We start from the raw sequence: 27,766 nt of genomic DNA, 5'->3' as shown, positions 1-27,766 counted from the left end.
ACAGATTTTTCTCTATTCTTACTTTATACTTGAATTCTTTCATCCCCTCCAGTTGATGGTTAGGTGTGTTTTCTCTCACTTGGTATGAGATGGATCAAAGATGGATGAACCTCAGTGAGTTTGTCCAGCCTGCATGACATGGCCTCTGTGGGCTGTCAGCCCACAGCTCACCTCAGGCTCCCTTTGGGCTCAGGTCACTCGGGTTTCTGACCTTAGGAGTGACCTCCTACGCAGGAGCTGAAGGGCAGGGCCAGAACAGAGTGTTCCTGGAGGCACCAGGATTACTGTGGAGCACCTGGGCAGTGAGGGCAAGGGAGCAGTTTTGCCGCTCTGTCACACCATAGCTTTTATTAATGTAATTATATTGGTGCATATCCGCACAGAGGATTATACAGAAAACGTTCCCTCATAAACACACAGTGTTTGAATATGAGAGCTGCTCTACCAGCTCCTCACAGCCAGCCTGGTGTCCTGTCCTGGTAGCAGCAAAAGCCAGGTCCAGGAGCTAAAACCAGAGTGGGTGTGTATGCCATTCTCTCAGTTTATTTCCCAGTGTTCAACCTCGGCGCCAGAGGGTGGTCAGAGCATCTTTGGGTAAAAGTTTACCAGGGGTTTCTTTGAACAAGGAGAGTGCCGTTGGCAAGATTCACGTGGCTTCACTCTTCCTCCCTGATCTGCTTTCTCTTCCATGATTAATTAGCAGCATCGTCCGTTGTTCAGTACCTTTTGAGATGCATCAAATTGTTGCTGTGAAGTAAAAGGAGAATTATCCCTTGGCAGGATGAGAGGAGAATGCAGTGCAGGCAAGGATGCAAACCAGAATGGACGTATCTGATAGCTCTAGGAAGCCTTTGATTAAATATAGATGTGGAACACTAATACATGGCTGTGAGGGAAGTTTAATGTTGTGTGATAGAGCTGAGAAATGTATAGAGGCTGATTCTTATCTCACACCGGTTTTGATTCCATTGAGATATTAATCTGCTTCTGCTTTTTACCAGAAGGAATGTGGAATAAGGCTCAAAAGTGGAGAAAAAAAAGTATGATACCATTTATTTCTTTGCAGCGCTGCCCATTTCTATCTGCTCAAGATCTGACCCGCAATACTTGGCAGTCTGTGTACCTCCCAGCTGTCTGTAACAGTAGTCATCCAAATTTTTTTTTCTTCCAAAATAGCAGTTTTATGTTATTGTCTCCCAAAGGCATGGCTCATAAATAACTCTGCCACGCTGTATAACCATTCTAAATGGAATTTATACACGCTGATATATTTTGGGGAATATGTTAAGGAAGGCTTTTTTATTATGCTATCTTTACATGTCATCATAGTAATAGCTGTTGTATTATATTTGTTTCATCTCAGCAAAAAAATACTTGACTAACAGATGAAAGATCAGAATACTCAGTTTTCTTGTGACACTTGCTGGTTTAGGTTGAGATTCTTGAAGCATTGTCATCTGGGTGACATGCTTAGAGGGCTCTCTGACCACTTTGAGTCACAGAAGATCTCAGGGAATTTTTTAGTTATAGTATTCATCCTTGATTCCTTCGTGAACTCTGCTTAATGCTAATTGAAGTTCTCTTCAAATCTCCTTACATTCATTTTGGCTTCTGTTTCTTTCAGTTCCTCCACCTTTGAGCAACTTTGAGTCCTTGAAATAAGTCTCTCCCCTGGATGGGCTTTTCGGGCCACTGGGGAGGCATGATAGATGCAGTGTGTATCCAGAGAGGTGTGGGGATGGAAGGCTGCTGTGAGGCTGCTTTCTGATTTACTTTGGTTCCTAACAGGAAGATAGCCAGCTGTATTTTTCTTTCAGGAGAACTCCAGAGTTTTGAAGGAAATCTTTCTCCGGACTCGAGATGTGACCAGCTACTTTATCTTGAGCCCAGGAACCTACTCCATTGTTCCTGCTGCAACAGAGGACCAAGCATTTGAATTTCTCTTACGAATTTTCATAAAGAATCAAGACTACAATGAGTAAGATGATTTGCACTCCTTAAAGGCCCCGGACTCACAGCATGCCAGGAATTAACTATTTAATGTCAAGATAATGGATGGGGCAATTTGCTTTTAGTGTATCCTTGGAGGGTGGGGAAGGCACAGAGGAGTGTAAAGCACCTGTTGAGGGGGATCAGGTGTACAGCCAGCTGCACAAGGATGGCCACTGCAGAGCAGGGCAGGAGCTCTCCTGCAGACACCGAGGGTCTCAGCTTTGGTACAAAGAGCCACACAAGGGAGCGATAATTGTGAGAAATGTCCTCGACCCCTGATGGTGAGGACATTTTTCTTTGTTGAAAGGAGGATTGGGAGCTTGTTTTCCCTAATTCTTAACAGCTGTTTGGTAGTTTCTTATGCTCTGCTGGCTGGATGCCAGATGGATCACGTCCCATTCCGCTTGGAGTGGGACCTGGAGGAGCCAGGTGATCCTTTCACTCAGCCACCTCATAGACAGGCAGGGCTCCCTGTAGGCATGAGAGCAGCCTTGAAGATAAGTTTAGTGGAAAGATAAATTTAGTATCTGAGTTCATGCAAAGGTAGCTATTACCACACACACATTCACATTACCATGTGAGTATTTGGGTGTGGTTTACTCCACGTAACCAAGCTTTGAGTCCCAGCATTCAGCCTCACCAAATGACCTGCAAGCATCACCTGTGCAGTGCCCTTCATTCAGCAAGCTCTAGAGCAGATGTGATTGCAGCTCTTACCTCACTGGCCCATATCTTAGTAATGAGATTACTTTCCAGGCTTTGGGTCCTGGCAAAAATTGCCCAGAACCAACTGAGGCCACTCTTGAGTTATGGAAAGCAAACACAATTCTTCTGTGCTGTGGGCTGGGCTGCCTTCAGCAGGGTGAGTCATGTGTGAGACAGCTCAGCCTTGGAAGTGGACTTTTCAGGAGAGCCTCTGACCCTCACAGACCTTCCTGAGCCAGGCCAAATGTGGAGATGACCTTCCAGTGTGTCTTTGCAGCACTCACCTACACGGATGTTATAAAAAAAGAAGCTGGCTTGTACAATTTCTCTACTGAAAGCAAAACTCAAGTACTGAAAGTGGCTGCTAAGTGTACCTTAGAAATGGTGACCCTGGCCTGGTTTCAGGCAGTCTGCAGACATTTAGGTGTTGCCTTTTAATGGCCTGGATGATGATTTTATTCCTGACTGCTAAGCTGGGCAAAGAGAAAGGAGGTGAAATATTTCTGTGTCTCAAGGCAGGGCAGCCCAGTTTCCTGTGTGGGGAGGTTAGTCCTGGCATGCTCGGGGGGAGACAAGATACCCTTTCTGTGCTGCTGGTGCCAGCAGGGCTGGCTTGGGGTAGGCAGTGGCCCCAGAGCAGCTGGAGACTCAAACCTGGCTGTGCCTGTTTGCACAGAGAGAGCCAGGACTGCTGCAGCAGCCTGGTCTGAGCTGGGCCGGGCTGGGCCGTGGGTGCTGGGCACCTTGTGGGGCTGTGGGCTGGGTGAGTGCTGCTGGTGGTGCCTGCCTTCCACCACAGCTGCAAATCAATGCTCTGCAAAGGCCTCTTTACTGCCAGTTTGATTCTTGTAACTCTTTTCTAGGAGCTCAAACTCCCTGATCAGCCCAGGGCTGCCAATGGTAAGAGTCTGAAAACTGGTGTAGGTTCTGGTGGTGATCCTTTGGTCACCTTTACTGACTCTTAATCTGCTCTTTTCTCCCTTTACCACCCACTACTGTCCCACAGCTTGACTCTGGCACGCTGCAACTCTGCTGGGGGGGCAGGACACCTCTCTGGAGAGATGGGAGTGACAACAGAGCTCTTCCTCTTCTCATATGTCTTTTCAGAGCCTGATTTTTGAGGAAACGGGTCTCATACAGTCCCTTTGTCAGCCTGTCCCTGTGTCCTTTTCACCTCACCATCTTTAACACTTTGACAAACCAAATATAGGAGAGGAGAGAGCTCTTGAAAACTCCTAAATTCTTTCAATGTCTGTTAAATGGGTATATATCAATGGGGAAGAGAGAGGGAAACTTAATTCCTGTGAGTGGGGTTGGACGTGCCTTCCCCATGGGGACGATGTAATTTAAGTGCTTGTACCCTATAAAGCACAGGAGTCCATAGGGATGAAACTCAAACCAGATTTCTGCTGATTTTCATCAGGATATCTTCAGAGATAGAAACATAAAGCAAACTGCACTTTGAAACTGGCTGCATCTCTAGCTCAACCCACATTTTTGCCTCTCTAGCTCAGCTACTGTGGCTTTTTTGACTTCTTGCTGTGAGCTGTGCACATTGCCAGGGTTGGTCCAGTCCCTATGGGTCCCACCAGCCAACCCCTGCCACCAAGAGGCTGCTATTTACAACCTTCAAAGACGCAGATCTTTGAAGCCAGAGGTGTGAAGCTGCTTCAGGAGAACAGAAAACTGAGTCCTTGTGATTAATTTTCCAGCACACAATTAAGCCGTGTTAGAGGGGTAGTGTGAATGGTGATTTTTTATCTCTTTCCACTGACAAGCTGTCAGTTTACCTGGCTGTTGTCCTTAGCCAATGTTTTGACTTTGATGAATTGTGGTCCCCACGGTTTCTACTCCTGTTCAGGTATTTGGGCTTCTTTGGTATGAATTATCTCACACAGAGATTAAGACATTCGGATTTGGGCTTAGATTTTTTCCTGACAACTTTATAATGTTAAGGATAATTCCCCTGATCTCTTCAGTGGAAGGTTGAAAAAAAAAAAAATCACTTGACCATTGAACTGCAGTTGCAAAGGTATAGTCCAAGCTTGTCTTGGGGTTGAGAAGGTGCAAGAGAAAGGAAAAGTCAACACAAGATCTCTTTTCTTGGTTCACATGAATCTTCACATGCCCTGAGCAGTGCTCCCAAACAAGGCTCAATAAGGTCCCAATAAGGATCAGGACTTGTATCTCTATACTCATGTATTGACTTGCTGAATTCCACCCTGGATGTGTTCTGTCATCTTCCTTAAGCCCTGAACTGCTCCTTCCTGGTTGTACTAGCTGCTAACATCTGAAATATGCTTCTTCCTTCATTGCAGTAGCAGTTGCTCACTCCTAGTCCACTTTATTTTGGGGGTGTGAAAACAGCAGCCTGTGCTGTACATTCCCTGCCTCTCTAAAGGGCTGTTTGGATTGGCAGACTTTTGCCTTCAGTCATTTTGTTGCTGAATTATTTATGTCTGCTCTTTGGTTTTGATGCAGGATGTACCAAGACAGAACCAGGACAGCTCCTATAAGGCTCTTTTCCTAAGATATGCTAAGCAGGTACCCTCTCTAAAACATATTGTTGGGGGGAAAAAAAAAAACCAAGCAACTCCTCACATGTGGACTTGCAAAAAGAAAAACTGATCTATGATGTTGATACAAAACCATTTAGATTTTTTTTTTTTTTTTGAAATGTAGCTCCATCCTCAAGAGGATACCCTGAAAATGGTATTGATTGACCTGCCAAAACCCCCAGAAAAATGGGACATTCAGCTGGGATAGATTGTCTAGTGCCATGTATCAGTGGAGTATTGGAGATTTATAGTTGTGCTGGTGATGGCCTTGCATGTGTACTTTTTTTTTTTTTTTTCCCCCTTTGGTTTGTTTATTTGCTGAAAGCAATTAGAAAGCCTTGGGTGTTCCCCCCCCCTCATCAGCATCATTTTCCATTTGCCTTCTCAGCACTTGGAAACCAGACATCAGTCAGCGTTTGAGTAATTGATTCCTGCTCTTTCAGAGCCAAGCTCTGTGTTCACAGGAGATGCTTTTAATGGTTTAATAAACTGTTATAAAGAACTCCTTGACTTAGTCAAGAGGAAAAAAATCACTGTCAGAAGTCTGTGCACAATGAACCTCTCGCGGTTAATGGGTATATCAATGCGTGAAGGTGAAAATGAGCGCGGGCTGCCACGCCGGGGGTGTCTGGGATCGCTGACGGGCAGCTCCGGGGGCAGCGGTGCCTGTGCTCCCTGCCCACTCACACAGCTGCCTGCTGTGCTGCCCATCCGCAGCTCCCCATCCCTGCAGAGCAAACCCCGGGCTGAGGGCAGTGCCTGTAACTCTAGGGGAGGACCTGGAGTGGTCCGGCAGCCTGGAGGACCTTGTTATGCTCCAGAGGGAGAGCTGCTGCTCCTTTGATACCTAAACAGAGGTTCTTGGTTGCCACAGTGCCTGAGAAAAAAGTTCCGGGCAAAAGCGACACAGGAGAAAACTTTATGCTCACAGACCTCTCTTTGTGTTTTGTTTTGCGTTAGGGTTCAACTATCGATGCCTTGCAGCTGCAACAACTCCTTAATGAAGTGATCTTGCAAGGTAAAGCTTTTACAGCCCAGCTAACGCTTCTGGTGCTTCCCTATCCTTAGACTAGAGGATTTAATGGTGTCCTGATGGTCCTTAAGAAATCCTCATTGTAGTTTACTGCACTCTGGGATCAGAGCACAAGAGGGGCTCAGCTGGACGGCCAGAACCAACTCAGCAATGCACAAGGCTCAAAGTGCTCTTAGGACTTGCTAAATCAGCATAAGTGACCTTTCTTGTCACTGTCATTTCCCTTATGCTTATTTCAAGAGGGAATAGTTTCCATCCCTGGGCAGGGGTTGTGCAGAGTGACCCCAAACAGGGCACCTGTCCTTGGGGAAGGTAGAGATGTCCAAGATGTGCAGATTCCCTCAGCTTGGCACAGAGCCATTGCTGCCGTTTGAGAACCTGAACCAGATCTGGGGCTTTTCAGCTGTGTGAGCGCTCAGCCTGGTGTCCTCCTTTCTTCAGAATGGTGTCCTGATGCCTGTCACAGCCCTTGCTCTTGCTAATTCCTTCTGTTTTGTCAATCCTTGCAGATGAAATGACCAGCCTGGGAGGGAGATTCAGCTTTGATTCATGCAGAGGCATTTTAGCTTTGATGGATGTATCCTTTCAGCAGAAGCAATAAACTTCCCTGGTGCTGCCCATCCTTGAGTTATGGCTGAGCTGAGCATTCCAGTGTGAGAACCTGCAAGTAAATATTAGCCCCAATCTCCAATAAATAACTGTCCCATAGTCCATGCTGGACTTTGCTGTGCATGCTCTGGCTCTGGTGTGTCTGCTGAAAGGTGAGGATCAACCTTCTACCACCAGCTGACTCTTTGCTCTCATTTTGCCCTCTCTGAGGCTTGGCTAAGCTTCCCTTGGGTGGGGGTCTCAGGCAGAGCTGAGACAAGAAGGCAGGACAGAGTTTAGGCATAGCCCAGCTCTTCTGTGGTGGTTGCACCACGCCAGCCTGGGATGGCACTTTAGTAGGCTGCCAGCAATGCTGGTGCCAGGCCAGAAACAGTGTCACTGCTGAACCCCAGGCGCTTGCCTGGAAGGCCATTCCAGTGTGTATTTCCAGTGTATCTTTCCTATTTAGCTGAATCACTCAGTCTTTTTGCTGTTAACAAGACAACACAAGAAATACGTTTCTGGCCATTGTAGAACAAGAGGGCTCCTTAATGAAAACACACATTCTCCCTTGTGTGTTTTTCCCCATTGCTTGCTCATTGTCTCTTTTCCTCTATGCCTTGAAAAAAACTTTGAGACATTTTCAGACCTTTAAAAGCTGACAGAGAATTAATAAAAATGATCAGAAGTCCCTCTCTCTTTCCAGCTTTCAGCATCTAGCTGGTGAAAGAGGCTTTTCTTCCCTTGCAAAGCCTGTCCTGGGATAAGTGGGCACCGTGAATGCATGGCATGTGCAAAGAGCTGACAAAGCCTTTGCTGTGCTATAATTCAGGATGGATTTTTAATTCTCTGGCCTGCAGACAACCCATGTACAGCATGGCCTATCCTGGCCCGCAAAGCCAGGATCAGCTTTTTTCACTCAGGTTCCATGACAGTGACACTTCTCTGCTTGTATTTCACTGGAGATGAGTTTTGCTTTTGGGGAGGTTTCACCATCCTGCCTTAGGGTGGGTGCTGCCTCTCTGCCCAGGTGGAGTATGGAGGGGAGCAAGCCCACTGACACAGCCCTTCATGCATTCCTGGGGGATGTCTGCCTCGAAGGCACTGCTGCTGTCTGACAGAAGGCATCGGGATCATCTCCTTGTGCTCTTATCTCCTCAGTGCCTGTTCTCCTGGGGGATGCAGGAGGAGCAGATCCTGTGGTGCCTCATGCAGAGGCAAGGCCATGGGGCCATGCTCACTCACAGGGGTATCCGTGCTCCAGGGCTAAAGGTCACCACAGCTTTCCCTGCGGCTAAAGGCACCTTATAAACAGAAACCTTTTGTGGTTTGTGAGCACAGGCGTGAGCAGCTGTACAGTGTGGCAAGGAAGGTGGATTTAAACACAACTGAGAGCAGAAGAGCTCTCGGCTTTCTCAGCACAAAGTAACCGACAGAAGAGGCTGCACCTCACGTGTTTCTGTTCTGTGGAGGCAGCATCCTTGGCAACCAACACAGCCAGGTTTAAGTGCTCGATTCTTAACTAAGTGCACAGCTCAACTCGAACGGAAGACTCACCCTGCAGGAGTTCGGGAGCCTCTGGCGAAGTCTCACTAAGTACATGGTACGGGGTGGGGGGGTGGCTCTCTCATGGCCGTGCATTCTGTGCATTCTGTGCATTCTGTGCATTCTGTATCCAGGGGCTCTCCAGCAGTGGGGAGCAGATGCTCTGTGCTCTCAAAGCGCTGCGGGGAGAAGCCTTGCGAGGGTTGATTGCTTAGCGGGTCAGAGTTCCCTCCTCTCACGCAAGGGAGGCAGTGGTGTGTGTAAAGCGCTCCAAATGAGCAGAACAGGCTTTTCCAGCACAGAGAACACTGAGGGGAAAGGTAGGAAGGCCAGTTAGGCTCCGAATCTGATAGAAATCTCCATGTCTGTGCCACCACTGGCAATTTTTTTTTTTTTTTTTTTAAGGAAAGTTTTCTAAGCTGAAATGACTTCTTGAACAGAGTCATCTGAAAAATGTCATTTCCTCATTTCTGCAGTTTCTAGTGGAAATGTATAGGATCTGATGAAAGTTTGTCTGAGAGAAATGTTTCTGCTCCAGGAGAAGCACTGGAAGCAGTGACATGATATTTAGGGTCCCACCTAAATTCTTCAGGGCATGCATGGCAGCTTCTCTGTGTCAGGTCCTTCTCCCTCAGTCTTGGTGCAGGACAGGAGGGTTTCCTCAAGACTAAGGTTATGGTGGGCTCCAATTTGTTCCAGCCCTCTTGAGATGGTCTGAGATGACCTCGTTCCCCATCTAGCTAGGGGTGCTCTTCCCACTGACAGCTCCTCAAATGTGGCTTGTGGTGTGTTCAGAAAGCAAAAAGTCTTCTGTCCACCCCAAACTGTGGGATTTCTTACACAGTAACATTCTGCGAGAGCCTTCTGAAAATGGGTGTCCCTTGTCACGGCCACTCCATCTCATCGGCTGAATTTCCTTGCAGCCTACTCATTGGGTGAGGAGAATATACATAACTGCTTGTTATGTATAAATGTGGGGGATGCTGGTCAGAGCTTGAAATCTGCCTTTGCACTGTATTTTAGGATATCTTCACCAGGGAAGACAGAAACCGTTCCGGATTTCTTGATGTTGCTGAACTGAAGAATGCGATACAGGCAGCAGGTATGCCCAGAGGTGCCGAGCAGCTCCCTCTCTTTTCCCTGTGGCAGTGAAGAAAAGGATGAAAGAGGAAAGAAAAAAGACCTTTAGGGAGAAAGTGGCTTGGATTTCACAGAGATGCCAGCTAGATCACAGCTCTGCTGGGGAGCCAGCAGAGGGACGCAGAAAAGTGCAGCACTGGCCAGACCAGCTTGTGGATGTGGATGAAACATCCAGTAGAGGAAAGGAGAAAGGAAGAGTGGGTTCTTGCACTTGCCTCAGTTCCTGCAATTTCTCTCCCGGGTAGTGACTAAGTCTAGAAGGGAAAGCCACACTCAGGCATTTATTTAGTTTGCACTGACCTCTGTTGGCTACCGAGCGCTGAAACTCACAGTGAGTGCCCGAGTGAAGCATTTTAGCTGAGCGGTGTCAACGGAGACTGTGTGTGAAGTACGTCTCTGACACAGCGATCCCCTTTTAACGGTACGGTAGAGAAGCTCCCCTTTGGCTGCCTGGAGCTCGGAGGGGTGATGTCCCAGGGAGAAGCTGGTGCAGGATTGCTGTCCTGGGAACCCATCAGCTGGGGGGATGCATGTAAAAAAAAAAAAAAAAAAAAAAATATATATATATATATATATATATATATATAAAAAAAATTTTTTTCTTTTTTTTTTTCTTTTTTTTCTTTTTTTTTTTCTGAGAGCTGGGCAAAGCGTCAGCATCTGTCTGAGAACACAGAACTGATGTCACAAACGTCAAAGGAGATGCCAGGGCCATTCTGTGAGAAAGATGTTTAAGTGTAAAACTGGGAGGAAAATCGTACACGGAAAAAAAAAAAAAACCTGTCAGCCAAAACAATGCAGCTGCTTGAAGGGATAAAAAGACACTGTTAAATGCCAAATTCAACACATGTTTGGCTACAAGTAGTACTGAGTGGGGAAGAAAATGACAAGCTCATTCTTGCTGCCCTCCGAGCCTGACATCTGCATTTGAGTCTGGCTTGGTAATGGGATGATCCCTGTCCTGAGCAGAACCCCACGTGTTTGGGAGCTTGGTGCTACCTCTGGGAATGGTATTAATGTATCTAAATCCAGCTCCTAGCCAGCTGTTCCCTGAAGTGTTCAGTGCTTCCCCCAGTGAAACACTGCAGTGTGTGCTTAATTTTCACTGTTTTCCTAATGCTTCCAATAATAATAGATTGGAGTAAAGCAGGCCAGCTGCATTAACAGCAGTGCTGCCCTGAAATGCAGCAGCATTGGCCTAATGTATTTACAAACTCATCTTTGGCAACAGTAAAAGATTCAAAATTATTTTTATAAACAGGGAAACATCAAGTTAGTAAGTAAAAGCTTGGCTAAAACCAGAGGGAGGAATACAGCAGATAAAAGTTTTGGGGATCAGTATTACAAATCAGCTGAAAAGTCTTGGGAACAGAGAGGACTGACCCTTCAGTCTTGTTGATGAGGTTAGTTGAGAGACATTGCCAAGTGAATACATTTTAGAGCAAGTGTATCCCAGACTGACCAGGCCAAATTGTTGGTGTTTTACTTGTGCAAGGCTTGGTTGTAGCATTCCATAAGCAATATTTTCTGGAATCTGCTCTCTGGAGAGAGCTTGATTGAATTTCCACTGTCTTCAAAAGGTTAAAAATAGAATTCATTGCTCACTGGTATAAGGGTTTAAAACCAGACTCAAAGGAGACATTTCATTAATTAGATTTATTTTAAGTTACTGTCTTTACCTCCTTTGAAAAGAATATGAAATCAGGTTTACCTTAATTTGAAATGTATCTTAAGCGCAAATGTATTTCCATTCTTTAATTATTCAGCATTGTGTACCTGCTTCCTGCTGGAGACCTCCAGCTAGGCTCATGCAACCAGAGCTTGTCAATGGTGGTACTAAACCACTTCCATCGGCTCTCTCTCTCCCTACACAGGTGTAGAGAAGCCATTTCTTTTATTTCTGCTTTTTCAACTAATTTAGCTCCATGATGAGTTCATTTAAAACTGAAAAGTTTAGAGCTGGTTGAAAAAGCAGGAAAGTTACTTCACATCCAGCTGAGCTACTAAAACCTGGAGTGAGCGAATGAGACTTTTCTGAAGTCTCAGAGAAGGCATTAAACCAAAGCTATCAGTCCAGCTCTCTGCAGAAAATTTCCCTTTTGTTTTGCAAATCAGCTTTTAGTGCAAAATATATTTAAATCATTCCTCTTATATACCCAGCACATTTAGGGTAGTTTTATTTAACTAATAAAAGAATCATTCTAAAAAGCAATTTTTGTTCATTCAATTGAATACCAATTTCCATCCAAACAGGCCGCGACACAAATACTGAATAATCAGCTAATAAAAAAGAAATGCACCCTTCACCATTTTCTAATAGAAGAGAAAATGTAAAAATTAAGAATCCCAGGCATGCTATGCAGCGTAATAGCCTGAGCATGCAGCATCTGCCTCTTTAGCAGAAAGAGCCGGTGGTATTGTAAATGCTACGCTCAGATTTTACAGTTATGAGCCAAAGAAAATCACCCTTTCTTACAGAAAATAAAAGCTAAAAAGGCAAAGCAAGATAACACTAGATTAGTTAACTCAGTGTTTGCTGCTTGCTGACTTAAGGCACAACGGGAGCCAGTGAGTAAGGCGACATTGGTTTTCCATTACCCTACCCCGACTCCTAGGCACGAAGCGGAGGAAAGGCTGTCCGGGGATGCACGACAGGGCGAGGGGCTGAGGGTGTCTCCAGCGTGTTGGCAGGCTGCGGGAGGCCATCAGAGCTGGTCCATGCCCTCCTGGTGTGTCTTCCCTCGGCAGGTCTGGCCGCCAGCGCGCAGCTGCTGCGCCTGATGACGCTGCGCTACGGCGATGCCGTCGGCAGGGTTGGCTTCTCCGACTTCGTGTGCTGCATGCTGCGCCTCGACACCATGACCCGTGAGTGCCAGCACCCACCAGGGCACGTGGCGGCGGGGCAGCCTGCAAACCAGGCTGAGAGCAGGGACGAGGGACGTGACACGAGGTGTGATAATGCACGTCTAACAGCGTAGCTTGGAAGTGACACACCTGCCCCAAGCTCTTTGGGCAGCCTGTTTGCCAGGAGCCGGATTTATCTCCCGTCCACTGGAGCAACTGGCTGCTAGAGAGCAGTTTAGTGTTCAGTAAGGTTCTCTCAGTTTTTTTGGTAAGGAGAAAGTCCAGTATCCTCTGTGGATAAACAGAAACATTTGCCTGAATGGAAATGAAATTCTGTTTTACAGAATCGTAATTTTTGCTACTCTAATAATAAGCATTTTGACTGGAGATATTGGCAGTTAAACAAAGTCAGCAACTGTGAACTCCGTGCTAGAACATCGCTACAGCAATTTATTTCATCTTTGGAATGAGCTGGGCTTCAACAATGCATGGAAACGAGTGTTCATTTTCTCCCATGTGTTTTTAGCACTGATGTTTAATGGGCCAATAGTGGTCAGCAGATCTGCTTGGATGACACTGCCAAAAATCCCATTTTCAGGGAGTACAGCAGCAGCAGCTATGAAAGTGTTGTAAAATCAGAGCATGTCCTGATTTCAATGCTTACATTTAAAAAAAAAAAAAAAAAATCTTGTAAACACCCATTTTTTGTGATTATACTTGTCATTTGCTATAGATGAAAGTTTTTATGCCTAAATTAGTGCCATAGTATTTTTTTTTAATTTAAAAAAGATTCTTTTACATTTTAAGTGCCAATGTAAAGACAAATCCTTTGCATCCATGTGGAAAGGAGTCTCTAAAAGTTTCATTGCTGTCTGTAATGAGAATCTTAAAATGCTCTCCACTCTTTCAGTTATCACTTTACAGAGGGTTTAATGTGGAATACATTTCTCGAACTTTTTAGATCATTGTGAATAAGTTTGTTACAGGCAAGGATAAGGGTGCCAAGTGGGAATAAAAGGCAGTCAACCTTTATGATGATGTGAATGCAGCAGGGAAGATAAAAATCTGTCCCATTAAATCATTACTCATCCTTTCAAGATAGCCAGAGATGAGACCCAAACCAAAAGCGGCAGCTTCTTTGCAAATTCTATTTAACTGGAGCTAATGAAGCAGTAAAGAGGCACTTACCTCTGCCCAGAGGAGGTAATTTCAGCACTGCCACTTTTTCCTGAAAAGACGGCTGGGTGCAAGCCCAGCCCGGCAAATACAGCTTTGTCAAGGGACTGGGCACAACACGAGGATTTCCTTATTCTGTGCCTTTCTTCAGAGCAGCATAGGCTGGATGTGCCACATTTCCTCACTGCTCTGCATCATACAGGCAGATCTGGTGGCCTCCTAAGGGGCAGATGAGAAATGAACCCTTGTACCCTGTTTCTACCCTCTCCCAGCAACCTTTTTGCTAAGGCTGGGCAGGTTTCAAAACATCTGTAATCTTACAAAGTCTTTCCCATTCAGAGTGGGAAACTCCAGGCTCCCAGAGGAATGCGTTATTCAAGGATAGACAGACTTAAATTTGTTTGAAGTTTTTATTACTGTTTATAACAGCATATTTCAAGGAGAAAAGTAATTTTGAAATAAATAAAACCCCTCAAAATACTGTGTTTTGGGTTTATCCAAACACTTGAGTTTGAAGACTTCTCCTAGACATATTGCAATATAAATATGCACATAGAATAACAATATTTGAATGGATTTAAATTTTCTGATGGCAAAGTGTTCTGTCAAAAAAAAACTTCCAGCAATGTTAATTTCAAACTCTAGCTGAATAACAGCATCATCTGCATTTTTATTCCCTGCAAAAAGCTTGCAAGGCATAGTAATGACTTGAGAATCACTTTCTTAGGGCACACTGTGATCACTCACTGCCAGGGAGGATGGAAAAGGACCAACAGAAAGTTTCCCTGAGGGAAGATGTGTTTCATTAGTTCGCCATCCTTCTGTCAGTCTTCAGGCAGGAAAACAATTGAAACAAATTATGAGAGGAGATGAAAGCAGCCACATTGAGCACTGCCTGTCCCAACACTTCTGCCAAATTCTGGCCTCAAAGTTGGGATGCCTTCCCAGGCTGTGATCCGAGGGCCAAGGCAGAACGGGTACCCAGCACACAAATGAGATGTGGCCAGGCAGGACACCTGAGCCAGGAAGAGCATCCCAGCACAGGGATTGCAGCTCTGCTCCTCAGCTGCCACAGCCTTATGTCTGCATTGCATTCCTGCTTCATCCTTGTGAAATGAGGTTTTTTTGTTCTGCCTTTAGATGCATTCCAAAACTTAGCAGAGGGTGGATCACAAATTTTGATGACAGCAATGGAGGTAAGAATGCTCCTTCCTTTTCTTCTCTCCAGCTCCAGAGTGGGACCACATATTAGCAGCAGGGTGAAGTTAAAGGTGATGTGTGATATACGTTGCTAGCCTTTTGTCCTGTCAAAGAGTGGTGGAGGTTTTGCTTGGCTGGAAGTACATCCTGTGTGGGAGATGATTCCCTGGGGTTTCCTGGCCCCACTGGTGGGCACAGCTCAAAGGTGGCCATCCCTGGCCAAGGCATGGAGTCTTCCCGTACTGACACCAGCCGGTCATTGCTGGAAACATTGTTCAAAGTGACTTTGAGGAAGTGACAAAAAAAAAAAAAAAAAAAAAAAAAAAAAAAAAAAAAAAAAAAAAAAAAAAAAAAAAAAATTCCATGCCCTCATTTCTTACTGCCCCATCTGTTAATCCTGAATTGCAAAACATCTTGGTTTTAAGAAAGAAACAGCAGACAAATGCTTGCTGCTGCTGTTTGTCTTAAAAGCACAGCCTGAAGGATAGCCAGCTGAATGGGAATACATCAGGCTTTTTATCAGCTAGTCTGAAGCAAAAATCCTGCTGTGCTCCATAGTGATATGCCTGAGTACTGCATTTTATCAGTCTGGGGACTGTTATTTGACAACCCAGTGTTTAAGAAGATTCTTTAAAAGAGCCTTTTACAATCTCGCCAGCTCCCATTTATACTCTGTGGTTAGTGCAGAGCATCATTGTTCATTGAATGTGTTTTGCACCAAGGGCAGAGCACAGTTTGCAAACAGAGGACCTGAACCTATTTTATAGGGTAGTCTGCAGGACAACCAGGTTCCCAGAAGGTGCTACCTCTTCCACTTGCAATCAGGCAGATGCCACCCTTTCCCAACAATTTCTCCTGCTGCAGCTGCTGCAATAATTTATCATGGAAAACAACATATGGAAAGAGTTTCTGGGTCTGAATTGTAATAAGGGAAAGAGGCAGCTCCAAAATCCCTTAACTATCCTGTGTAGTACAAAAGGACTGCCGTCACTGGGTCACCCCTGGAGGTCCTGAGACAAGTATGAAGACTCGGTGTACCATCAGTGCCTAAATGCACCTTTTCTTCTCCTTTTCCCAGTGGCTGACTCTTGTCATGTACACCTAGAGACACGCCAGAGGTCATGGTAAGAAATCTCCTCAGTGTTGACAAGAGAGGGTGGGGCCTTTGCAGGAAGCTCAGCCTGGGGTTATTGGGGGTTTCGAGAAAAGAAGCTGTGAGAGGAAGAGGGAAAGAAGTGACACCTGCAGCACGAGCAGGGCTGCAAAGGGAATTGGACTTTGGGCTATCTTTTCCGTGGAATTGCTGATGACCTTGCCAGTCAAGCAGACCACCAATGGCTCAGCTAGAAATTTGCTCCCACATGAGAAAACAGATGAGTGAGCAGAACTTATTTTTTGGTCTTCCGAGGAGTGCAATTACCTCTGCATATCTTACACAGCAGCAAATATAGAGTCAAATAGAGGGTGGGTACGAAGTAACTTAGATTTTTTTGGTCAGTGTGATTTCATGTTTTTGACAGAATTACATGATGTGGTTTACATTTGAACAACGGTCCCTACCTTGTGCTTCTTTTGATGTTTGTTCCCTTCATGTCAGGCCTAGAGAGAAACTTTTTTCCTCTGGACTTTCCAATTTTGCTGCTTGGTTCTCAGGAAAGACTCTGCCTTTTCCTACAAAATTTGTGCTGTTTATACATCCGAGAACCATCTCGGCCATCGTGCTTCTCCTAACCCTCTGTGATTCCACTGTTCCAGTTGCACTGCTAAAGTGTTGGTGCTGGTCCCAAACATTTGTCACTGAGGAGAAAGCAGGGAGGAAACCAAATCCTTAGAGAAAACGTGCAGTGTGGGGACAGTTGACCCCAGAAATTTGTGGAGCATCCTTGGGCAAAGTCAGATACTTTCCTTATCAGCCTGGTCCAAAAATGGAATAAAAACCCCTAATCCATGACATTCTTTGAAATCCATGAACTGCATCCAGATAAGCCTTCCTATAGACAGGAATTACAATAATAAATAATACATTAACAGCATCTCTGGTGTCTCACACCCTGTTTCCAAAGGCTGTTTGCATTGGAAGCCAACTTTGGTGAAAAGTTGGAAGGGGAAATGTATAACTGGGGTTTAAATTACACTCCCCCGGGGAGAAAGCATGGTAGGTTCAGAGTCAAGGCAGGGATGGCTCCATGTCTTTCTCCTTGACTCCAGGACAACCTTTGTGCCCTGCTGCTCCTCTCTCTTGGCTCCTGGTTGCATCCAGTGTGTCTGGCACTCAGCACTGCGATGCCTTCACCCCCCTGAGCTCTGCTTGCAAACAGTTGCTTGTTTGAAAGTCTGCGCCTTGCATTCAGACCTGTGGACAGTGCAAACCTGCCCTTTGATGTGTCGATGTGTGGAAACAGTATATTCACAACACTGCACCCAGCACTTGCACTGCAGACTATCATTAGGTAAATATGAGAAGGACATTGCCTTTTGAGATGAAGTTGCTCAAATTATTGCTTGCAAATAATGTTCACAGTCTATTTAGTCATCTTTTTTTTTTTTTTTTTTCATGAATCATTCATAAACTGATCATAACTTCTGGGAATATATAATTAATCATAATTTTCACCTACCGGTTTGGAATGAAATCCTGCCTGTAGGGTGTTTGTAAGCAGTTCACTTGAGCAATTTAGCAGACACTTGCAGCTGGAGCCTGGGCAGTCGTGGCACAGGAGCCTCAGAGGACCGGAACTTTTAAAACTGCAGCCTAACAAACTGTGATTGATGTGGGAAAACATACTTGGCATTCACTGAAAAAATTCTCTTGGTAAAAATATTCCCATTAGTGATTCCTGAAGGCTGACCTGAAGCTGTCTGTGTTCTGAATGAGTCTCTTTACCGCTGTTCTAGGTGACTTTTCCTCCTCCTCAGTAGAACGGTGCCCAAGGCTGTCTCATACAAAAGCCATCCATAGAGTTCTTGAAAACCTGCTGCGAAGGAGTGAAGCCAGGGGCCCTTATGCTTGGTGGTACTCAGATGTTGGGAAGAAAAGTCCTTTCCAGGCAAACTGGAGGTGCCTTGGAGAGAGAAGATTTGCTAATGAAAGCACTTTGTGGGCAAGCTGGTAGTACTTATATGGTCTCGGCAAGCTGGAAGTGTTGATTGTAATCTCCTCTCATCTTCCTGTAAATAGTACAGAAGTGAGGAACAGCTCCATTAACTCCACTGCAAAAAAAAAATAACAGGCTTATGCATTTCGTGAAATAAGACATAGGTTACAAAAAAAACTAAGACATGGTTTTGTTTGAATTATTTCTCAATTTTCTTGTGTGCCATTTTTAAGTGCCAGAAAACGATTGAAGAAATTAGTCATAATTCATAAATAGCACCAGTAACTTTTTGATTTTCTTTATACTTTTTTATTAATAAATTAGAAAAAAAAGAAGTCTTGAGCATTTTTGAGTTCATCAACTATAGGGGTTCCATTTTATTTGCTACAGCAATGGGGTGGCATATTAGAGATATAGAACAGATTGTTCAGTGCTTTTGTTCTGACTTCCAGAATCTATATTGGGACTGTCTGGTAATAGAAAACTTTATCTGAACTGTGTTCTCTTCCTCTGTCCTGATGTGTTTAAAAATGATGGGCTTCTTCAGACATAATTCCTGCTCAAAAATTTAACTTAAACCTGCAAAGTAACTGTAATCTTTCTGTACCCACACATGAACTTAATTTTCATACTTTTTTATCACGGCGTTAACAGCAAATTTAGTGATCTATTCCACTCAGCTATTGAAAAAAAAAATTCTTCAAAGGCTCTATTTGTGAAAATGCCAAAAAAGAAGGATGCAAATGTCAATGGATGAAAGAAATCCAGGGTTGCCATGGCAATATAATTCACACCGTGCCTCACCCAGACCCTCTGCGCAGGTTTCCATTGAGGCATCCACACCTTAGCAACAGATTTACCCATTTGGCACAGAGATGTCACACACTGGAGGAACAGCTACATCACAAGGTAAAGATGGAACCCAGATCTTTGTTATCATGAGGTCAGTCTGTGCTATGTCACTGCCTCCTTCAGAAGCTTGGAGAGCATTACTTGTGCAGGTCGGTCCTAGGCAAGAGGGGCCACTGACCCCACTCATCCACTGAAAACTAGAGCAAGGGGAAATCAGTAAAACTGGACTATTTTAATATATTTTTCATTAAATTTTGAACAAACTGATTCCTTCTCCAAGGCGGGACTTACACATCCTACCTGAAATCTTTAATAGCTAATTAAGCCCTCTGCAAATGTTGGCAAAGAGAGAGCATAAAAAAGGGTGCCATGGAAAAAGAAAATTTGCTTTGCTAAAAAGGTTTATGTAGCTTAGCCTGGGAATTCAAAAAGGATAATTAAAAAACTTCAAGTACTTCTGGGTGACTTCCACCACACAGTTCAGCAGTGCTCAAGATGGCTCAGACCTGCTGGGAACGAGCTCTTTGTAGCTACAAAGAAGTCATCTCTGTTAAAGTTGCAGAATCCAGGTCAGGTTAACTGGTTTAAATACATCCTTGTTGTGTGAAAATCTCATTTATAAAAATACCAAGTCATTAAGATTAATCTTAAAAATATTAATTTGCAGCCAATGTATTACTTCTCCCTTTGTTGCGATGCACAATTGCCTTTCTGTGGAAGGCTGTTCTGCCTGTCAGGAGACAAAGATCCTTGTCTCATAGCTCAGCCTGGCCACAGACTGAAACGTCTCCTCTTTATTAAAGAGCAGGCACAGACACCAGGCACCTCTGGTGAGAAACGTCACCTATCCATGAGTTGTCTCTGCATGAGCAGCTGCTGGGGGTGATGCTCTGGGGAGTGTCCCCAGGCACAGAGCCCCTGCAGAGCCCACCTTCAGCTCCATCCCTTCACCCAGCTGTGTGTGGCTCTGCGCACACCAGCACCCTCAGGGACCAGCCCGTGGCTCCTCTGGCTTTGCAGGCTGGTGATTGCAGGCTGATCCTGCGCTGGGGCAGAGTAATAACTCACTGTTGTCAAGCTGAGCATGGCTGCCTGTTTGTGGCTTTGGAGGAATTGGTATTCCACTTGATTTATACCTCCAACCAAGCTAATTAAGCAACAATTCAGGAGGAATCCATCATTGTGACAGACTTGTTGATTAACCATCCCACGAACAAAGTCAAGGGTGTTTGGTAGTCTGAATAAAAAAAGAAAAGGGGGCGGTCAATAAGGGAGAAAAGCAGTGATTTGGCCATAATACAGTGGTGACTACTATTTCCAAAAGCAACAAGAATCTTAATATATTGCACAAATACTGGAGCCAACACTGAAAACAAAGGCAGCTCAGATCAGTGGGGTGTTAGATAAAGAAAGAAAACTCCTACATTTCATCTTTGTGTGATTAAGCTGTGAAGGCCAACTTTATGGGGACGGTGCCCCTATTAAAATCTTGAGACCCCTTCATCTGTGTTTGCCAGCTCTGAAATGTGAGTGTGGTCCCCATGAGGTTTCTGGCACTTGTGAAGGCTCTGAGATTCATCCAATTATGATAATATCGTCTTTAATTTTTTTGATTAAAATCAGTTCCTAGTCCTTAGGGACACAAGTCTGAAAAGCCCTAAGAGAATCTGCTGTTAGAAATTGAAGAGAAGCACCTCAAAAAAATGCTCTTTTTAAATCTTCATGAGGCTAAAGCCATCAAGAGGGTAAGAAACAGGCTGAAGCAGATGAGATTAGTGATGCTGAACTCCCTAGCACAGGAGATGGGATATAGAGCTGATGAAATTAAGAAAGATCTAAGCCAACCATTAGTTTTAGAGGGACTTTGGTGCAGACCGGTGACAGCTGACCCGGCAAGAATAATCTCTGGATGTCACCTTGGAGCCCTGCTATTTACTGCACTTCTCCTGAGACCCAAAGGCCCCATATCTCACATCTGCCTGGCAAAGGCTGTGCCCAAATCATGCCAAGATGGACGGAGGAGGAAGTTCTCACATGTCTTACCTACAGGGTCCGTTTCCTGAGCATGCAGCCTGGATCAAGGCTTTCCCAGGCACCTTGGAGGTTGTGGTTTGATGCCCACACCTCAGTGAACACATCTTGATCTTGCTGTTGTGGCATGGGAGACTGGGGGTGTCCATGGCCAGTTTTGGAACAACTGAACCTCCCTCTCTACCTCTGGCTGTGCCTCAGGTCTCTCACAGAAAAACTGCTGCTGCAATTTATACAGAATAACTATAACATTTTCAAGGGGAAAAAAACCCCAAAACCCAAAAAAGCTCATTATTCCATAACCACATGTGTGGCTGGAGAGGGGAAAGCTGGGTGAGACCCTGGCTGTGAGCAGCCCAGTGGCCCCTGCACTTTATTGTGTGCATTAATGATTTTTATTTTTGTTTCTTCATGCAATGCATTTCTCAAAGCAGGGAGCAGCCATGCCGCAACAAATGTCCTCACCACAGGCTGCAGGCTCACAGGTCTCTCTCAAACAGGGGTGCAGCAGGGAGGGAACGGTATTCCAGAGGAGGAACACCAGCCTGGAGGGGTGCCTGGGAACACTCAGGTCTTGCTTCTGCCCTCAGCGAGATGGTGACCCTTTCTCAAAAGAGGTACTTGTCTTTCTCTGAGTAGGAAGCAGATGGAAATTTTGCCAAGAGAGACCCCTCCCTGTGTTCAGGTGGCTCAGCAGGGGCACAAATATTGGGATCATTTCTCTGGCAGGGGATGCCAGCTCTATTTGGCACTATGGAACTTAGCCTTAGCACCTGTCTTTAGGATCTCTGTGCTGCAGTGCTGCAGCCGAAACATTTCACTCTTACCTGGCAATTCCTTACACGAAATACCTTACCCTGCAGTTTCTGGCTGCACTCCTTGCACGTGGTCCCAGCCCTGCACCTTTTCAGCCCTGGGGAGGGGATGCCCAGGCAGTCCCAAAGCACAGCAGCCTCTTCAGAGCAGGTTTCCCAGGTTTCCCAATGCCCCCCAACCGGCTGGCCATTGCCACCCTGTGTCCCTGCCGGTTGTGCCCGGGCCAGGTGTCCCCAGCCCGCCGTGGCTCTGGGGTCCATTTCTGCTGCCTGGCAGTGACATCTAGAGGCTCTCTGGCCTGAGCTCCTGTCTCACTGCTCGCAGCTCTTGGCACACAGAAACGTGTTCCTCACAAAGCCGCTGGGAAGAGCTGGAGTGCTGCAAGGCTTAAATCCAAGTCCTTCCCTTGCCCCTCCTTCCCTAAACCACCATGGGAAGGATCTTGGTTGTCGCACCCCAAGAAAATTTGGCATTGTTTCTGGAATACCAAAAGTCTGGGAGCGCCGACCCATGTCCCTTCCCTGAGAAAAGAACTGGTCCACGTAAGGCTGGTGCTGATTAAATAATACATACAGCTTTCCACTTGAGGAAATATTATTTTCCTTGCTTTACATGCCATCCATTAGATTTGATGCCATCCGGCATCAAAGACAAAGCTGCCACTGAAATACTTCTGTATCACGGCTGGCTGTGCAAGATGAAAGATTATTGCGCAAACAGTATTATGCATTTAAAAGCAATGCATTCAAGAAAAGGGGAGGAAATATATCATCTCCATAGGCTGAATTATTCAGCCAGATGATGAATGCATCTCCTGAAGCATTCCCAGGGTTTGAGCTGAAATACCTACCATGGAGAGAGAGAGGGAATACTATTGCCTATATGAAAAGTACTTGGTATTCAATAGAATATATATTCTCTAGGGTGATATCCCATAGGCATTTTGAGTCAGCAGAGCAGATTGCAAACGATCTTCTAGCCTGAAATCAGGGAAAAAGCAGCTTAGTGGAGTAGACCTTTCTCACAATAAAAAATTTGCAGGAATATTGCAGTGAAAAGTGTGAGGAATGGCTGTTGCCCATCCTTTGTCTTATATCCACCCTCCTCTCCTCTTTACTTATTTTGTCTGCTGTTGGAGTCCAGGGCATTCCTTTGGCTGCCCTGGAGGGTCAGAGACCTGGACAGGGGGGGTCTGGGACCCTGGCACAGAGCCCAGAGGGACATTGGCTTTGATCTCAGTCCATGGGAAAGGCTTCCTGCACTGCAGGAAGGATTGCAAGCCACAAGAGTGTGAAAGATCTTAGTTTAGCTTATCACAGGGTAGGGAAACAGTAGGTTTGGGTTTTTAGTATGGAGGTGAATGGGAGCAAGATGGAGGATTTGGGGTGTTGTCTCCTGCTTCTTCTTTCTTCTTCCCTCACTCCATTTTCTGCAGTGACGGTGGCACAAAGTCGTTTCAAGAGATTGGGTCAAAGTAGGGATGACCTTTTTAGTATAAGTGATAGGTATTGGCAAATAATGATAAATAAAGAACACGTAACAATTAGTATAAAAGATAGCGACAGCCCAGTCCGGGAGGAGTCGAGGAGCCACCAGATGCCCGAGCAGCTGCACAGACCTTTGTTGGGCACTGAGAAATTTGTAAGATAAGAAACAATAAACAAAGCACGCAACCTTGAAAAATCAGAACCTGAAGACTCCGTTTCTTTCTTGCGTTTGGCTCAGAGCTTTGCAGAGGGCAAAAAGACTCTAAAAGCACCTGAATCTCGGAACTAAAAACCGAGAGTCTGCTTGATGCTGAGGAGCTGGACTGTAATGATGGTTCCCAGCTCCACACAGGGAGAAATGCCAAGACATGGTGGGAGGCACAGCTATGGGGTGAACCTTCTCCATCGGCCTTGGATTTCATGGCTAAAACCCCTTCTCCTTACATCCAAGTGTGGTAGTTTGGGATGGAAGTGATTTTTTCAAGACGGTTATAGCAAAACCAATCAGTGACTAGGCATGAAAACTGACAGCTAATAGAGCCATTAGAGAGGTGATACATCTCTGCAAACACACAGGGTTCAAAATCGGAGGAATCCTGGGAAACCTCCCTTTTCCCATCCTGCTTTGGAACAGGTAACAGGCCCGGGCTGGGCTCCGCCTGACGGCCCGGCCGGGCCCAGCCCGGGCTGCTCCTCTCGGCCAGGGTGGGCCCGATGGCTCCCGGGCCCAGGGAGGGGAGGGATTGCGCCCTGTCCCGGCCGAGCCCGGGCCCAAGGAGCCGCCAACATCTGCCGCCACGCTGCACTTCCATTGCAGCCCGGGCCGAGCTCCCCCTCCTCCAGCGGCTGCTGGGCACAGAAAGGGGCGAGGGGGAAAAGCCCAGCCCTGTGAGAGATCCTGGCTCCAGCCCCGGCAGGGCCTGAGCCTGCCACCTTCGGCCATCTCCCACGGGAAGAACCAGCGTGCCCTCTGCAGACCTGGGGGAATGTTAACTCTTCCTTTGAACAGACGAAACTTGCGGAGCACTAACCCTTCTCCGAGTGAGAGAAATGACAGAGTGATTGAAATTTAGAGAGATGCAGCATGAGATTAAAGTCAGTGAAGAGAAAGAGAGAGTAAGAACCCTAACTGAGAGGAGATGGAGAAGATGCCTTGGTTTTTTAGGTTGAAAGTCATTTATGAGCCATGGTAATGAACTGTAATATGCTAGAATATCCCTTTAAATTGTGAAAATATGGATTGGGGAAATGATTGTTCAGATTGTGGATAAGCAAAGGTATTTGTGATGGACTAAGTGAGTACTGATCTTATGAGAAGATAAGTGATCACATGAAGAGTTTGAACAGAGAGCGAGAGATGAGATAGCTCTCTGCCCTAGGAAGAAGAGAAAAGAAATCTCTGTTCTATGAGATGAAGAAAATCCTTTGTTTTTGGAGCTGTTTATCTCTAAAATGACACCCCAGTTATGTCCATGACCCATATGCAGCTGGTGGGAAGCTGCTAACAGGAGGGACTTCACAAAAGCAAGTTCCTGGGTGGCTGTTTTTTGTGAGAATTACAACCCACAAGAGAACTGTTCTATGTTGTCAGTGGGGAAATTCCATGGCAGAGTGAAAGAGACTTCTCTCTCCAAATGGACTGATGAAAGACTATTTTATGGGTGGTAAACTGACTGTAAATAACATGTTTTGTCTCTTTATGTTGTTAGTGAGAAAGTGAACAGTTTGTGGGGAGGGAGAAGTGTTATGAAGGTTCATTTTGATTCTCATTTTCTTCTTTTAGTGTGTGTTAATAAACCTGTCTTTATATCCTTCAAGTCTGAGCCTGCTTTGCTTTTCTCCTAATCATATCTCACGGTAGGAAAAAGAGTAGACGATTTCAACAAACACTCAAACTATGACAAATGGTGCATTGACCAGGAAATGAACTTGGCATATGTGAAACCGCTACAACAAGGAATACAAGTTACATCTCCACCCATGGAGCAGGAAGGTGCTTTGCTTACCAATGGTGTGTATGATTTACAAGACCTAAACACAGTCATTAACTTGTAGAAATGTTAATGTGGCTATTTGTTTGGGGTTTTGGTTTATTTTTTTCCAAACCATTATTCCATATGCTCTAGAACTCAGAGGTGATAGGAGATATGAGATGAAACTGATATTGTCAAGCTGTTTTGATTTTACTGGCTCGAAGTAAAAATGGTTAAAAGAAAATTGTAGCTGAGAGTGCCAGATTTTTCTGATATATTTTTTTACCTCCTAGACACTGGCATAAAATCTTCCCTTTTTATAATTATATTAGATGAAACCAAAGGATTTTTTCCCCCCACTAGGGAAAACAAAAACAAAACCCACCAGTTTCAAGCTTTTAGGGTGATCAGTGAAGGCCAGCACAATGTTTAATCAAATTTAGAAGCTGAATTGGACACCTTACCCATAGCTCCTAGATATCGTTGGTTACCACAGAAGTCCCTTGGACAAAGCCCTGCACATCAGGCTGAAGATATTAGGAAGCCAAAAAGAACCACGGGCTGTGGTGGACATGGACATTTTCTTCTGGGCCCTGGTTGCCAGGCAGAACTCTCATTAAAGGCAGCAGAAGGGAATTCTGGACTTCTGAGTGGCCTTTTTAACACTTGGCACTTCAAACTCCTCATTTGGGTGTTGGCTCTGGCCTGGGGAGACGTTGACATCATTCCTCCTTCCCAAAAGGAGGCATCAGAAACTCCCTGCACTTCCATGGGCAGGAGGACACCAGGTGGCCCGGCTGGAATAAAGAAAGAGGAGCAGTGAGTAAGAAGCTGGGCATGGATGGGCCTGAGCACAGGGAAGCAAAGGCAGCACTTTCTGTGCCGCTGCAGAAGTTTCCTGGTGCAAGCACCAACCTCTCCAGCAAGTGCCTGTGCCAGAGGTGACTGCAGAGATGCTCTGGGTAGGTTTCTGTGTTTTACTGCCCTGGAAAAATCATGGGGCCTGGGAAAGTCACACCAGGCAAACAAGGAGATCTTGGCACAGTCCTGCACGTGGGCCTGAGTCACCACATCCATGGGAGAGCCTGTTTGCTGCAGGCTCCGCTCCTGGTGCCGACAGGGATAACCCTCTGGAGGGCTCACAAACCCCCTGTCCCTGCAGGCACCAACAGACAGCTTACCTGACAGCTCCATGCTAACAGGTGCTGGGAAACAGCACTTCTGGCTCAGCTCTTGGAGCAGGCAACAGATCCAGCTCTCCTACTTAATGTTCACTTCATGTGAACAAGTTCTAGGAAAGGCAGACATCTGCAATCACTCAGCTCTGCTGCTGAGACGTGAAGGCACGGCTTTGCAGGCACTTCATAGACAGCAGGCTGGGTTTAAAGCCAAAATCAGAATATGGGATAAAAGAAGGTTTTTCCCATTAAACCACATTTGTAAAAATAATTTCTGGGCTTTTACCCTTATGCAATGTCACTTTAAGGCCTTATTACTCTCCTTGTCCCTGAGGCTGGGAGTGGGTCATGCTGTTGGACAGCAGTCACATCCAGGAGGCAGCAGGCTGAGCAAACAGCTTTGCTTTGTCGAGCTGGAAGCACCAAACTGAGGAAGGCAAGGACCAGAAGCTGCTTGCAGAGCTACTGAAAGGTTCAGGAAGCTGTGGTATCATCACTGAGCCAACAGGGCTGTGCCTCAGGATGTGCCCTCTGTGCTGCCAGGCTGATGGTGGATTGACACACATTCCCACTAACCTACATTAGAGGGATTCATGAGTCACACATCCAAAAGAAAAAAAAAAAATCATTTCTCTAATGAACAGACTTCTGTTACTGAGATGGGAATTTTGCATGAGACACTAACCAAGAGCCTTTGATTATTTGAATATAGTGATGTACTTCTAACATAGCATTAACAAAGAAATAACTGGTGTTAGGCCTTTATGCCTGACATGAATGTTAGACATTCATGGCTTTCAAGACACTTTATGGGTGAATTGATTCTGTTCAATCATCAGGGCATGGAAGAATTATTTCCTTCTCTAACTCCAGAGTGAGTCAATAAAAAAGGGACAGAATTTGCAAAAGTCCCTTTTACTTTTGACTGAAAAATGGAAGAGCTTTTAGAGAGGCCTGAGACTCAAGTGTACCCAGCGGTAGAAAGTCAGAGGTAGAAATTTTTAGGTGGGGAACAGATTGTTTCTCTTTTTCCTTAATATGAGATACGCTGTGATTTAATGAAGACTCCATTAATCCAGGGATATGCCATCTCATACATAATATAGGAGTTCAGATGGATGGAGCACAATGTTCTTCTCCAGCACAGGGATCTGAAGTGGTGAGATCTGGACAGGGATTATGACAGCTCCCAGAGTTAAGCTGCGATCCAGCTGGGGGTGGCTCAGAGGGACACACCATCAGAAGAATTGGTTTGGTGGCAGAGGATTGCTCTTCAAGACCCAAACCATTCTGTGATTTCATGAAAAAAAGGCACTGAAGGTATGCAAAGCTTTGGCAAGTTGGAATTTCCTGGGCAAATTATTTGAACAAACCTTTTTTTTCCCCCTTGAAATGGATAGATTGTGTAAGAATTTCTGGGAAACAACACAGCTAAAAGACCCCCTACTGCTGATAAGCAAACGCTCCCCCGAGGTTAATCTCATCTTAATCTGTCAGGGGTGTGTGTTTTAACTACTTAATCATTCGATAAAAGACTTTATCGCATTTACAGT

General features: G+C 45.4%; 1 protein-coding gene across 3 annotated transcripts in view; it reads left to right on the top strand.

The window, feature by feature from the left end:
- Positions 1 to 18,059, top strand: part of CAPN13 (calpain 13) — a 49,931-nt gene extending 31,872 nt beyond the window's left edge. For all 3 annotated transcript variants that reach the window (XM_040059276.2, XM_058419885.1, XM_040059275.2), the window contains exons 12-22: positions 1,818 to 1,978; positions 3,561 to 3,597; positions 5,179 to 5,241; positions 6,216 to 6,273; positions 6,798 to 6,865; positions 8,411 to 8,479; positions 9,445 to 9,523; positions 12,310 to 12,426; positions 14,722 to 14,777; positions 15,860 to 15,905; positions 17,677 to 18,059. In XM_040059276.2, the coding sequence (XP_039915210.1) occupies positions 1,818 to 1,978; positions 3,561 to 3,597; positions 5,179 to 5,241; positions 6,216 to 6,273; positions 6,798 to 6,865; positions 8,411 to 8,479; positions 9,445 to 9,523; positions 12,310 to 12,426; positions 14,722 to 14,777; positions 15,860 to 15,886 (735 nt within the window). In that variant the 3' untranslated portion in view covers positions 15,887 to 15,905; positions 17,677 to 18,059. The remainder of the gene's footprint in view (positions 1 to 1,817; positions 1,979 to 3,560; positions 3,598 to 5,178; positions 5,242 to 6,215; positions 6,274 to 6,797; positions 6,866 to 8,410; positions 8,480 to 9,444; positions 9,524 to 12,309; positions 12,427 to 14,721; positions 14,778 to 15,859; positions 15,906 to 17,676) is intronic.
- The last annotated feature ends 9,707 nt before the right edge of the window (positions 18,060 to 27,766 follow it).

This window comes from Hirundo rustica, chromosome 3 (assembly GCF_015227805.2).
Source record: "Hirundo rustica isolate bHirRus1 chromosome 3, bHirRus1.pri.v3, whole genome shotgun sequence".
NCBI lineage: Eukaryota > Metazoa > Chordata > Aves > Passeriformes > Hirundinidae > Hirundo > Hirundo rustica.
This window is presented reverse-complemented; position numbering and strand designations above follow the sequence as displayed.